This window comes from Ctenocephalides felis, unplaced genomic scaffold, assembly GCF_003426905.1.
Source record: "Ctenocephalides felis isolate EL2017-DRISC unplaced genomic scaffold, ASM342690v1 CF-g0.4_SCAFFOLD_00845, whole genome shotgun sequence".
Taxonomy (NCBI): Eukaryota; Metazoa; Arthropoda; class Insecta; order Siphonaptera; family Pulicidae; genus Ctenocephalides; species Ctenocephalides felis.
The window spans coordinates 89,413,843-89,428,331 of record NW_020536999.1 but is presented as its reverse complement, the minus strand read 5'-3'; the positions used below and the strand labels follow the sequence as shown (position 1 = coordinate 89,428,331).

The 14,489-nt window shown below is 31.0% G+C and overlaps 2 protein-coding genes across 2 annotated transcripts in view; both read left to right on the top strand.

Moving 5' to 3' along the window:
* LOC113374901 (AFG3-like protein 2) overlaps positions 1 to 8,079 on the top strand; it is a 30,275-nt gene extending 22,196 nt beyond the window's left edge. Inside the window, 1 exon segment of the mRNA XM_026614865.1 lies at positions 7,735 to 8,079. Within this exon segment, the coding sequence (XP_026470650.1) occupies positions 7,735 to 7,862 (128 nt within the window). The 3' untranslated portion in view covers positions 7,863 to 8,079.
* A 2,841-nt stretch (positions 8,080 to 10,920) lies between these two features.
* LOC113362922 (zinc finger protein 626-like) lies at positions 10,921 to 12,132 on the top strand. Its single transcript, XM_026605418.1, has one exon. It carries the CDS (start codon positions 10,921 to 10,923, stop codon positions 12,130 to 12,132), a length of 1,212 nt encoding a protein of 403 aa, XP_026461203.1.
* Positions 12,133 to 14,489: the final 2,357 nt, after the last annotated feature.

Here is a 14,489-nt window from a genome sequence, read left to right as displayed (position 1 = left end):
GAAATATATATAATTGTTACTATTCTAGGAATGAAAAGAAAACAAATGTCCTGCAGCCAGAAGAGAAACGAACAGTGGCTTATCACGAAGCCGGACATGCTGTAGCCGGTTGGTTCTTGCAGCATGCAGATCCATTGTTAAAAGTCTCCATAATACCTCGAGGAAAGGTTTAGGATATGCACAGTATCTACCAAAGGAACAGTATTTGTATACGAAGGAACAATTATTTGATAGGATGTGCATGACTTTGGGGGGCAGAGTCTCAGAAGAGTAAGTAGAAAAATATTTAAATTACACATCAACACTTTGAGCCTGGTGCCAAATTTTCTGTATTTTTTGTTCAGCCAACAGTGACAGTGTCAAAATTTCATTGAAATTGTATTGGATAACATTTTATTAAGAGTAATTTTACTTTTTGCTGTCAAAAACAATGCAAGTTTGCAATATACATTATCATGAGTCTTTTATCCCAGGTTATTCTTCAAGAGAATCACAACAGGTGCTCAGGATGATTTACAAAAAGTCACCAGAAGTGCCTATGCCCAAGTAGTTCATTATGGTATGAATGAGAAAGTGGGCAACGTCAGCTTCGATATGCCACAACCTGGTGAAATGGTCACAGATAAACCTTATTCTGAAAGTACTGCTCAAATTATTGACCAAGAAGTTAGGACTTTGATTAAAGCAGCGCATGTGCACACAACACAGCTGTTGACAAAACATAAAGAAGATGTAGTCAAGGTAGGAAAGATGGAAATGAATAATAATGAAAAGAATAATAGTGCAAGAAGTGAAACTTTTTAATGTAAAAGTTACAATAAGGGTGAAAATTGATTCTAGTGTACTCATATTTTGTTTGTTTAAGATATAATTTTATTTTTTTAACTTTAATTCATTAAGATTTAATTATATTACTGTTTTTTCAATTTAAAAATTTTCAATATTTTTTATATCGTTTTGAGACGATTCACAATATTCTCAGACAATCAACATTTTCAGATGGTGTACAACACATCAAGGTGTTTTTTAGACTGTGTACAACATTTTTAAACTGTGTACAAGATTTTTAGACTGTGTACAAGATTTTTAGACTGTGTACAAGATTTTTAGACTGTGTACAAGATTTTTAGACTGTGTACAAGATTTTTAGACTGTGTACAAGATTTTTAGACTGTGTACAAGATTTTTAGACTGTGTACAAGATTTTTAGACTGTGTACAAGATTTTTAGACTGCGTACAACATTTTTAGACTGCTTACAACATTTTTAGACTGCGTACAACATTTTTAGACTGTGTACAAGATTTTAGACTGTGTACAAGATTTTTAGACTGTGTACAAGATTTTTAGACTGTGTACAAGATTTTTAGACTGCGTACAACATTTTTTGACTGTACAACATTTTTAGACTGCGTACAACATTTTTAGACTGTGCACAACATTTTTAGACTGCGTACAACATTTTTAGACTGTGCACAACATTTTTAGACTGTGTACACAACATTTTTATACTGTGTACACAACATTTTTAGACTGTGTACACAACATTTTTAGACTGTGCACAACATTTTAAGACTGTGCACAACATTTTAAGACTGTGTACACAACATTTTTAGACTGTGTACACAACATTTTTAGACTGTGTACACAACATTTTTAGACTGTGTACACAACATTTTTAGACTGGTACAACATTTTTAGACTGTGCACAACATTTTTAGACTGTGCACAACATTTTTAGACTGTACACAACATTTTTATACTGTGTACACAACATTTTTATACTGTGTACACAACATTTTTATACTGTGTTACACAACATTTTTAGACTGTGTACAACATTTTTAGACTGTGCAAACATTTTAGACTGTGTACAACATTTTTAGACTGTGTACACAACATTTTTATACTGTGTACACAACATTTTTATACTGTGTACACAACATTTTTATACTGTGTACACAACATTTTTAGACTGTGTACAACATTTTTAGACTGTGCACAAACATTTTAGACTGTGTACACAACATTTTTAGACTGTGTACACAACATTTTTATACTGTGTACACAACATTTTTAGACTGTGTACACAACATTTTTAGACTGTGTACACAACATTTTTAGACTGTGTACACAACATTTTTAGACTGTGTACACAACATTTTTAGACTGCTTACAACATTTTTAGACTGTGCACAAATTTTTAGACTGTGTACACAACATTTTTATACTGTGTACACAACATTTTTAGACTGTGTACACAACATTTTTAGACTGTGTACACAACATTTTAGACTGTGTGTACAACATTTTTAGACTGTGTGTACAACATTTTTAGACTGTGTGTACAACATTTTTAGACTGTGTGTACAACATTTTTAGACTGCGTACAACATTTTTAGACTGCGTACAACATTTTTATACAGCGTACAACATTTTAGACTGCATACAACATTTTCGACTGTGTACAATATTAATTCTAGATTTTGTACAATATTTTTAGACTGTGTGCAACATTTCTAGACTGTGTGCAACATTTCTAGACTGTGTGCAACATTTTTAGACTGCGTGCAACATTTTTAGACGATGTAGAATATTTTCAGACTAGCTACATAATTTTTAAACATCACATTTTCAGACTGTGTACAACATTTTTGGACCCTGTACAACATTTTTGGACCCTGTACAACATTTTCAGACCATCTACAAATTTTCAGACTAACTGCAACATTTTTAGACTGTGTACACAACATTTTTAGACTGTGTACACAACATTTTTAGACTGTGCACAACACTTTTAGACTGTGTACTACATTTTTAGACTGCGTACTACATTTTCAGAAAGTGTACAACTTTTTTGAACCCTGTACAACATTTTCAGACCAATTCTACAATATTTTCAGACTAACTACAACATTTTTATACATCCTACAACATTTTCAGACCGCGTACAACATTTTTAGACCGTGCATAACATTTTTAGACTGCGTACAACATTTTTAGACTGCGTACAACATTTTTAGACTGTGTACTACACTTTTAGACCGTGCACAACACTTAGACTGTACAACATTTTCAGACTGTGTACAACATTTTTAGACTGTGTACAAGATTTTTAGACTGCGTACAACATTTTAGACTGTGTAAAACATTTTTAGACTGTGTACAAGATTTTTAGACTGTGTACAAGATTTTTAGACTGTGTACAAGATTTTTAGACTGTGTACAAGATTTTTAGACTGTGTACAAGATTTTTAGACTGTGTACACAACATTTTTAGACTGTGTACACAACATTTTTAGACTGTGTACACAACATTTTAGACTGTGTACAACATTTTTAGACTGTGTACAACATTTTTAGACTGCATACAACATTTTTAGACTGCATACAACATTTTTAGACTGTGTAAAACATCTTTAGACTGCGTACAACATTTTTAGACTGGGTACAACATTTTAGACCCAGTACAACAGTTTTAGACCCAGTGCAACAGTTTTAGACTGCGTACAACATTTTTAGACTGCGTACAGCATTTTTAGACTGCGTACAGCATTTTTAGACTGCGTACAGCATTTTTAGACTGCGTACAGCACTTTTAGACTGCGTACAACATTTTTAGACTGTGCGCAACATTTTTAGACTGTGTACGCAACATTTTTAGACTGCGTACAACATTTTTAGACTGGGTACAACATTTTTAGACTGCGTACAACATTTTTGGAACCTGTATGACAACATTTTCAGACCACACCTACAATATTTTCAGACTAACTACTACATTTTTAGACTAACTGCAACATGTTTATACATCTCACAATATTTTTAGACTGTGTAGAATATTTTCAGACTATCTACATCATTTTTAAACATCACATTTTCAGACTGTATACAACATTTTTGGACCCGGTACAACATTTTCAGACCAACAACAATCTTTTCAGACTAACTGCTATATTTTTAGACCAACTACAACATTTTTATACATCTTACAACATTTTTAGACTGTGTGGAATATTTTCAAACTGGCTACATCATTTTTAAATATCACATTTTCAGACTTTGTACATCATTTTTTGGACTCTGTACAATATTTTCAGACCTTGTACAAATTTTCAGAGTAACTGCAATATTTTTAGACCAACTACAACATGTTTATACATCTTACAACATTTCTAGACTGTGTGGAATATTTTCAGACAAGCTACATTATTTTTAAACATCACATTTTCATACTTTGTACATCATTTTTGGACTCTGTACAATATTTTCAGACCTTCTACAATATTTTCAGAATAATTGCGACATTTTTAGACCAACTAACACATTTTTATACATCTTACAACATTTTTAGACTTAGAATATTTTCAGACTGTGTAGAATATTTTCAGACTAGCTACGAGTACATTATTTTTAAACATCACATTTTCACACAGTGTACAATATTTTTGAACCATGTACAACATTTTCAGACCAACTACAATATTTTCAGACTAACTGCAATCTTTTTATACACCTTTATATAGACAAGACCATGCACAACATTTCTAGATGGTGTACTACTTTTTTAGACTGTGTACAACATTTTCAGACCAACTGCGACATTTTCAAACCAACTGAAATATCTTTATTCATCTTACAACAGTTTTAGACTGTTTACAACAGTGGTCGGGGAACTTTTGGAACCATTACCCCAAAATATTTTTGTGCAACCTCTCATTACCCCACAAAAAAAAATTAACTAAAAGAGCCTATAATTGGAATCCCGCAGATTAACGGTTTGCTACATTGTTTGTTACTTCTAAACTTTGAAGAAGGCTGAAACAATTGGTTTGAAGGAAACAATAAGTAAAAACTATATTCTTTATGAATAAATATATTTTTCATGAAAATCCTACTAATGAATGAATAAACTAGGGGTGAATGGCATCATGCCTTACGGCAAATTGCTAGAACTTTCCGCACCGTGACGAAATGTTCGAGGAATTTTAAATACTTTCAATTAGATTATTATAAATCCTGTAACATTATATAATATTCATAAAATATATATAAGCTGAATTACAAAATTAAAATTATTTATTTGAAGTATATAAGTGAGCTATAGAACTTTAGCCAGAATTAAAATTAAAATCAGAATTATTTTCGATATACAAAGAAAAAATTGATTTTTTTTCCCCAAAAGTAATTGTTTTGTCAACACAAACTGCAAGTTTTTTTAATCATTCAAATCGGATGCTTAGTTCTCTCAGAAACTGCCATTTTTGTACATTGAGCTCTGTTTCTTTGCAATGGCTGGACCTGCCTTTGCCAAAACCTAATCACTACTTTTCCCAATCATTACAAATTGAATGTTTTCTGGATCATTCAAATGAGATACTCCGTTCTCTCACAAACTCGATTTCTATTTTCTGCACTCCTTTGCCAAATACTAATCAGCATATTTCGCTATCAATAGGAACCAAATGTTGAATGAATCATTCTAATCGGTTCATCCGAGCGCTCGAAAACGCGAACGAAAAAATGCGGATACACAAAACACACACACATCCATTTTCTCTGAGGTATGGCAAAATGTTCAAAAACCTCTGAAACTTGAAGAAATGCAAAAATTTTCATTTTCGATTTTCGGCCCATTACTATTATATAATTTACCCTACGGAAGTTAACAATAATGCCACAAGTGACAATAAACACGCACATATGTAATGTAAGAACATTACGATTTGGAGAAACGGTATTGCTTCATCTTTGACACAATTTCTTCAAAATTTTGACTTTAACATGTCAGAGCAATTTTAATACAATCTTCGGCATTCAATCTATTTCTCCTCGAATTTATGTTTATCAGAGTGGAAAGGTCTGGTTTGCACAAATATGTGGTTCCAAATGGCAGCAATTTTCTTACCGCTTCTTCATGTGCTATTTCAAAACCCTTTGCAGCTTTTGGCATTCAAAAACATGGCAGGTTTTGTTCACTCCCAAATTCAATACATGCTTCCAGAATTGATTCTGCCAAACCTGCAGGTTTTTCCGGTACAATCCAACTCACAATACGTGTATCCAGATCTGGAAAGTAATCCAAAAACCGCACTCTCAGGTGAAGTAATATTATCACAATCCTCCAAAAACAAAGCATAACCTTGGTAAAAATATGCTATCTTGTTCTCTTCTACTTTCTGCCTTCAATATTCCAGCTTTGAACCAAATCCCAACAATATTTCTCTCGCTGAAATAATATTAATATGCTTTAATTTCCCTTTAATTCTTTGTTTAATATATTTATGCTTTCAAAAATGTCTGCTAAATATGCGAGAAATGAACCACAGGAAGAGTTTTCAAAATTTTCAGCAACAATACTTGTTTGAGAAACCATAGAGATTTCAGCTTCATTTTTAAGAATCCGTACTCGATTTAAAATATTTACGCGAGAGAGCCACCGTACTTCTGTATAATAAAGGAGGTCGGTCTCAACTTTACCATCCTGACATAATTCACAAAATAGCCGCGTATTTAGTGCATGTCTCTTGTTAAAATTTATAATCTTGATAGCATCATGAGTGTGGGTTATTTTCCCTTACAAAAGCTGAAAAACGATAAATATGACCCAGCATAGCTGAAGTTTCATCAGAATACACCAAATTGCAATTTTTCCATTTTAATCTTTGCGCTTTGAAATATTCGTTTACTTTATTATAAATATCTATTTCACGACATCTGAACTCAAAAAAAAAAAAAACAAAAAGCAATTCCTTTCCAGAATTATCTACACATTCATAGCAGACATATATCAGTTGTGAATTACTACTGAAATCCGTTTTCTCAAGCTGAATAGCAAAATATTTAGTTTGTTTTAATGAAAAACTTCACATTTTTTTGCCAATGCAAGAGATTCTTTTCGGTAGTAGGTTTTACTGAAGCTGATTTAAAACAAGCAAGATATTTAACTTGTTTTAGTGCGAAAATTACTTATTCCTTCATATTTTCTGCTAATGCAGAAATTCTTTCCGATAGTAGGTTTTACTGAAGCTGATTTTGTGCTTCGCAAATATATACTTTTTACCCCCAAAAATTCCACTTTTACCCCATTTGGGGTAATTTACCCCGGTTCCCCGACCACTGGTTTACAACATTACCGTGTACAAGATTTTCAGTCTGTTTACAACATTTTCAGGTCATGTACAACACATACAATTTATAAAATTTTCATTCACCTTTTAGCATTTTTATACATTTTACATTTCCCAGTTGAATGTTTATAACCCAATCTTATTGAAAGTCAACATTAGAAGTTTCACTTAAAAAATGAACGTAAATGAATTACATAAAAGTATATGTATATATGTATTTATAGGTAGCTGAAAGATTATTGAAAAAAGAAATTCTGAGTCGGGAAGACATGATTGAACTTTTAGGCAAGAGACCCTTCCCTGAAAAATCTACATATGAAGAATTTGTAGAAGGTAAGATTAAAAAATAACTTTATTAATATAAATATATAATTATTTTCAAGAAATATTCTTTAATGAGTAAACTTTTAACTGCAATCTTACAATAATCTTTTGCTTTTATTTTCTTTCATCAAGTGCGACTCCACCATAATGCTACTAATAATGTAATAATAATATAATTGAAATTGTTGTCTGTTGCCCTCATCAGCCATTGAATTTAAATATATATATATATATATATATATTTTGTTTATTTGTTTATCTATTTATCTATTTCTCTCTAGGTACGGGTTCCTTCGAAGAAAATACACAATTGCCAGAAGGTCTCCTAGGATGGAACAAAGAGCAGCAGGCGAAAGACAAAAAGGGGCCTGCTGAAATATCCACCGAAAGCAAAAACCCTCCAGCGTGATCAAATTTGGCCAGAACACTCACAGTAGTAGTAGCGAGATAAATGAATGATATAAATATATACCTGTGTATATATTAATATTGAAATGTATAGAAGTTAAATACATAACCTCAAATATATATCTATATTTGTATATATGTATGTATATTTATATATTAATATATTTATATATTTTTTAGATTTTTTTTGTTTTTAGCTTTTAGAATAGATTTATGAATGTGGAAGGTATTTTTGGATTTTATATACGTACATATATACAAATATACATATACACATTATATATATATATATATATATATATATATATATATATTTATATATATATATATATATATATATATATATATATTTGTGTATGTATATATTTGAATTTTAAGTATTAATATGAATTTATATACATGCATTGTGAACTATAGACTGTTGAAATATATATTATAAAGAACTTAAAAGACACCTTTACTTTTTCAAATTCCCAAACAAATTTCATGTTTTGGCCAGAAAATCTTATTCGACACCAAAATTAGATAATTTGGTACCAAAATTAGAAAATGCATGTGTGTGTGAGACAAAATTTGGCTTTTTGTCTACAATTTCTCAAAAAAGGCTTCACCGTTCTTTAAAATGTAAAAGCCATTTGAAGAAACTTGATATGGAAGAGAATTGATTGTTTTTGCAAAACGATCATGCAAATCGCTTCTTCACAATGTGCAGATAGGTGCAAAAATTCACCCTCTTTTTGCCAGATTTCCTGAACCAATTTTGAAAATTGAAAAACTATTCGAAAGCTATCAGTTGAGAATCGTGCTGATTAGTTTTTGACAAATATCGCGTCATTTCTTTACTATTATTTTTTTCTTAAATTAGCTAATAATAATAAATCATTGTAAGATAAAAAATCATTATAATTGTCTGGAATGTGCAAAAACAAATAGTATTGAAAAGTTTATAAATAAGTTTATGAACATATATATCATCAGAACTTAAAGTAAAACTTCTTTAGTCGCGACTAGAGAGTAAACCTGTGAAAATGCAACGATCATTTCTATACAGGTCGATTTGTGATTGGTCGTCGTGTCACGTGAGAGGATTCTTTCGTTTCGTCAACACAAGCAGAAAGTTTTTCAAATCACTCAAATCGGATGCTTAGTTCTTTCAAAAACTGCTTTTTTTTGCACATTTAGGTCGGTATCTCCAAAACGGCTAGACCAGCCTTTGTCAAGAACAAATCACCACTGCTCCCCGCCTAGACAATATTAGAATACCCTGTGTTCATGTGTGGCTCCCCGTCATTACAAATTGTATGTTTTTTTATCATTCAAATCGGATGCTCAGTTCTCTCAAAAACTCGATTTCTATTTTCTGTACTCTTTGCTCTGTATCTCCGAAATGGCTGGAACCGCCTTTGCCAAAAACTCTTCAGCACAACTCCCTATCAATAGGAATGGAATGTTTTTTAAACCATTCAAATTCGTTGATCCGTGCGCCCGAAATCGTGAATAAAAAATTGTATCTATACATACATACAATCTTCTTTTTATCTATGCATACTTACACACACACACATATCCATTTTTCTAAGGTATGCCAAAATGTTCAGAAACCTTCAAAACGTGAAGAAATGCAAAAATTTTCAATTTCGATTTTTTGATGATTACAATTACTTAGCTTACGGGAAGTTAAAAATAAAATTTGTTATTATGCATTTTTTAAAGTAATATTGGATATTAATTTGTATTCTGATAATATCAGTTATGTATTTATTTATTTATTCAACGCCCAAGGCAATAATACGACAATATAATAACATTTCAAAGTGTACAAATTATAAACAAGACTAGTGGGGCGCATGGCATCTAGCCTTAAGGCAAATTGCTGGAACTTCCCGTACCAAATATTATTTTTTTAAAAAACGATTAACATTTTTGAAAAAATTTTACTTCGAAAAATTAGATTTTTGGGAAACTAGGACTTTGACAAAAAATTACTTTTTTTGAAACAAAATTTGTTTTTTGAAAAAAAAAATGTTTTCTTTATTTTTGACATATTTTAGAAATTCTGAACTTTTTTTCAAAGCAATTGTACTGCTTTAACTGCATAAAGTCAAAATGTCAAAGCGCGTAAGCGCCGCGTTGCCGTCTAATGAATAAACATTGGTACGGAACCTATAGGAATGCAAACAAAATTTATACTTATTGTTATAATCTCTATAAAATATCTGATAATTTGATGTGCATATGTCTAATGATCATTTTTGACCGCCAAATAGCATTTTTTTTACTTTTTTTATTAGATCTCCGAAATCGTTAGACCTGCCTTTATAAAAAATTGATCAGTTCTTCATCTTGTCAATACAATTAAAATGATTTTTGAATTATTAAAATCGGACGCTCCGTTCTCTTAAAAACTGAGTTAAGTGAACGGCTAGACCTGCCTTCGCCAAAAACTAATCAGCACGTCTCCTTATCAATATGAATCGAATATTTTTTGAATTATTTAAATCGGTTGATCGGTGTTCCCGAAATCGTCGACAAAAATTTTTGTCCGCACACACACACACGCACACATACACACACACACATACATTGATTTTTTCTAAGGTATGCCAAAACGTTCAGAAACCTTTGAAACGTAAAGATATATAAAAAATTTCATTTTCGATTTTTTTGCGATTACTATAACTTGCCCTACGGGAAGTTAATAATATGTGAGAAAATTAGAGTATTAAGAGTTCATAGATAGCTTTGTATATATTTATATAATAGTAAAGTATGTAATAGTATTTATAAAATTAAATTGTTAAAAAAGTTAATGGGGGCACAACCATTTTTTTATTAGAGCGGGGGAAGCGGTTTAAAAAAGGTTGGAAGCCACTGCTTTATCGCTTTGAATGTTGGTACATTGCTTTCGCCGCCATGTTTTACAGGTTGGACACTTGAGTGAAAATATTCAATATGGCGAAAATGTTTGTGATTAAACTATCAAAATTAAAGTAAATTTAAATTAAATTCTAATTTATTTAAGTTTTATATTATAAGTATAATAATATAAGTAATTAAAAATGTCTCAAGTTTCAGTTATATTTCCAAGTGTTGACAAAATTAAAGAAGAACCCATTGATTATGTGGAAGAAATGGAAGTTACTTTAGAAGATTTTAAGGAAATAAAATCTGAACCAAATTTAGAAGACGATGAAATTTGTTTAAATAGATTCTTAAAATCCGAAGTGACTGTAGAAGAAGAAGTTAAACCACAATTAGACAATAAAGAAGAACAAAAGTCTATCAACAAAAGTGCTCAACTAGATACCAAATACCACAGCTGTAAAATTTGTTTCAAGGCCTTCAAATTGAGAAGTAATTTAGATAAGCATATGTTTGATCATATCGGTAATGAATCTTTCAAATGCAACTACTGCGACATGTTATTCATGTCTGCAATTGATTTAATGACACATCTCAAAGACCATCCTGACGATTCACCTTTAAAATGTGAAGTATGCTCTGTAGGATTTTCAGACATCGATATGTTAACCCAACACATGCAGTCTCACACAAAAGAACCTCCTTATAAGTGTGAGTTTTGTGATAAAGGTTTTACTAATTTAACAAAATTCGAAGATCACTTAATCATGCATTCTGGAGAACGTCGTTACAAATGTGATTTATGTAACAAACTTTTCAAGCATGCAGGTAGTTTCCGAAGACACTGTCTTGCTCACACAGACCTTCCTCATAAATGTGAAATTTGCAAACAAGCATTCACTGAACGATATGAGTTAGTAAACCATCTCAAACAACAACATAACGATGATATTTCAGTAAGAGCGCAAATCTCTTTTGACTCCCCCAGCCATCCTTATAAATGCGAAACGTGTGGCAAATCATTCAAGCAACCGGGTGGTTTAAAACACCACAAGTTCATACACACGGGTGAAAAAATGTTTAAATGCGGTATATGTGATAAGGCTTTCAGACAAGTAGGATGTTTGAATCGTCATTTAAAGATTCATACAAATGGGTGCCCCCATCTGTGTAATGTGTGTAATAAGTCATTTCAACAAGCTGATAGTTTAAAACAGCATATGAATGGTCACGAGGGGGTTAAGCCTCATAAATGTGATGTGTGTGATAGGACATTTAGTCTGCCGGGCAATTTGAGGAAACATAAAATGACTCATAGGGGAGAACTAAATTATGAGTGCGATATATGTGCGAAATCTTTCGTGCAATCTGATTATTTAGTCAATCATAGGAAAACACACTTTAAATAAATTGTAAAGAAATTTTATTTAAATAATAAATTGAACATTATTTAAAAATTGTAGATACTCATTGTCAGTATATTTAAGATTGTCTGATATATTCATTATCATAATCGTGGGAGGTAAACATAGAACAAATGCGCTTTTTTACTCTGTATGAGTGTTTTCAGCATATCACAGATGGTGCTACTGTGCTTCAAATTCATTGTTTGTTTTAAAACACAGTCTCTTAATATTTAACATTTTTTGAATGAAAAAAATGTTAAAACTTTATATGTTATGAGTTTTTTTGAACCAGGAATTTTTGCTCATTAAATATCTCTATCATGTAGGTACTCCTAATAAACTAATTCTAAGTATTTAATTATTAAATATACAATATATGAATTATAGTAATATCGCATAAGATAGGTATATATAAATTAATAACACTATTGTAAACTATATACAAAGAAATAACAGAAATACAATTCTTTAAAACTAAATTAAAAACTATGTTAAAACTTTTTCTTATTATATATTTTTTACTACATATTTGTGATTTTGTTGGAAATATATTTTATACACCTATATTTTGTTCTCATTTCTTGTAATCAGGTTTATCTTTTCTATATTATATATTTATATAAATCTTATCTAGAATTGAACCTAAGGGTAAATTTACGTGCTACGGTTAGTGGCGACATCTATGATATGCTGAAACAATTAAAATTCTTGTAATTTCAAAGCGGCCGTGTTTGCCATCTGTTTATACTTGTTTATTTTGAACCTATATATATTTATTAACTTTCCATTGGGGTAAGTTATAGTCATGTTATAGTAATCGCAAAAAAATCGAAAATAAATTTTTTGCTTATCTTCACGTTTCAGGGGTTTCTGAACATTTTGCCATACCTTAGAACAAATGGATGTGTGTATGTGTGTGTGCGTGCATTTGTTTAGATGATATTTTTCATCAACGACTACGGGAGTACGGATCAACCGATTAGAATGATTCAAATTTCATTGATGGAGAGACGTGCTGTTTAGCTTTTGGGTAAAACAGGTTCACATGTTTTGGAGATAGCAGTTTTTGAGAGAATGGAGCATCCGATTAGAATGATTCAAAAAATATTCGATTCGTATTGACGTGCTGATTAGTTATTTTGATAAAGGTAGGTTTTCAGAGAACGGAGTATCTAGATACGAATGTTTTTAGAATCGAATTTTAGATTGAAAAAACATTCGATTCGTATTGACGGGGACACGTGCTGATTAGTTTTTGGCAAGGCAGATTCAGATGTTTCGGAGATATGGAGCAATAATAGCAGTTTTTGAGTGAACAGAGCATCCGGTTAGAATGATTCAAAAAGCATGATTAGTTCTAGAGCGGATTCAAAGTTAAAAAAAAATACAAATTTTCTAAAAAATATGCTAACTTTTAAATTTCAAAAATTCTAAAGGTAGCATATCTTGAAATCAAGAATTTTAACTTTTTAATTTAGAAATAAATAAATAAATATGAGATAATTCTCTAATGCCTGATCAAATGTGAGATAAGATCCTTCTTAATTACCTAATTATTTTTTTAACTTCCCGTAGGGTAAGTTACAATAAGTTGAAAATTTTTGCATATCTTTACGTTTCAAAGATTTCTGAACATTTTTGCATACTTTAGTAAAAATAGATGTGTATGTATGTAAGTATGGATAAAATTTTTTGTCCACGATTTCGGGCGCACGGATCAACCGATTTTAATGGTTCAAAAAACATTCGATTCCAATATTAATTGGGAGATATGCTGATTAGTTTTCGGCAAAGGCAGGTCGATCCGTTACGGAGGTACGGAGAAAGAGTGCAGAAAATATAAATCGAGTTTCTGAGAGAACGGAGCATCCGATTTCAAAAATTCAGAAAACATTCAATTCGAAATGATGGGGAGTTGTGGTGATTATTTTTTGGCAAAGGCAGGTATAGCCATTTCGGAGCTAAATATGCAAAAATGGCAGTTTTTGAGAGAACTAAGCATCCGATTTGAATGATTCAAAAAACTTGTTTTGGCAAAAAACTAAGTTTTATTCTAGCAATTTGTCTTAAGGCACGATACCATACACCACTAGTTATTATTAACGCCATTAATTAATAAATAAAGAAATAACGAAATATATTTTTAAAACATTTTTTTTTCAAAATTAGAAATATTTTTATGTTGGTAACGCTGAAATCTTGTGCAGCTGTCAAACAAACTGTTTAATGAATGACTATGGAATAAACATATTATTTCTTATTTATTTAATTATTACACAAAGTTATAGATTAAAAGTAATAATAAATATATTATAAATTAATAAATTTAAATATAATTAATAGTGTACACGTGCAGTATT

What these genes read in the sequence shown, in the direction of transcription:
- LOC113362922 (XM_026605418.1), top strand. Translation starts at nt 10,921, where the DNA reads ATGTCTCAAGTTTCAGTTATATTTCCAAGTGTTGACAAAATTAAAGAA.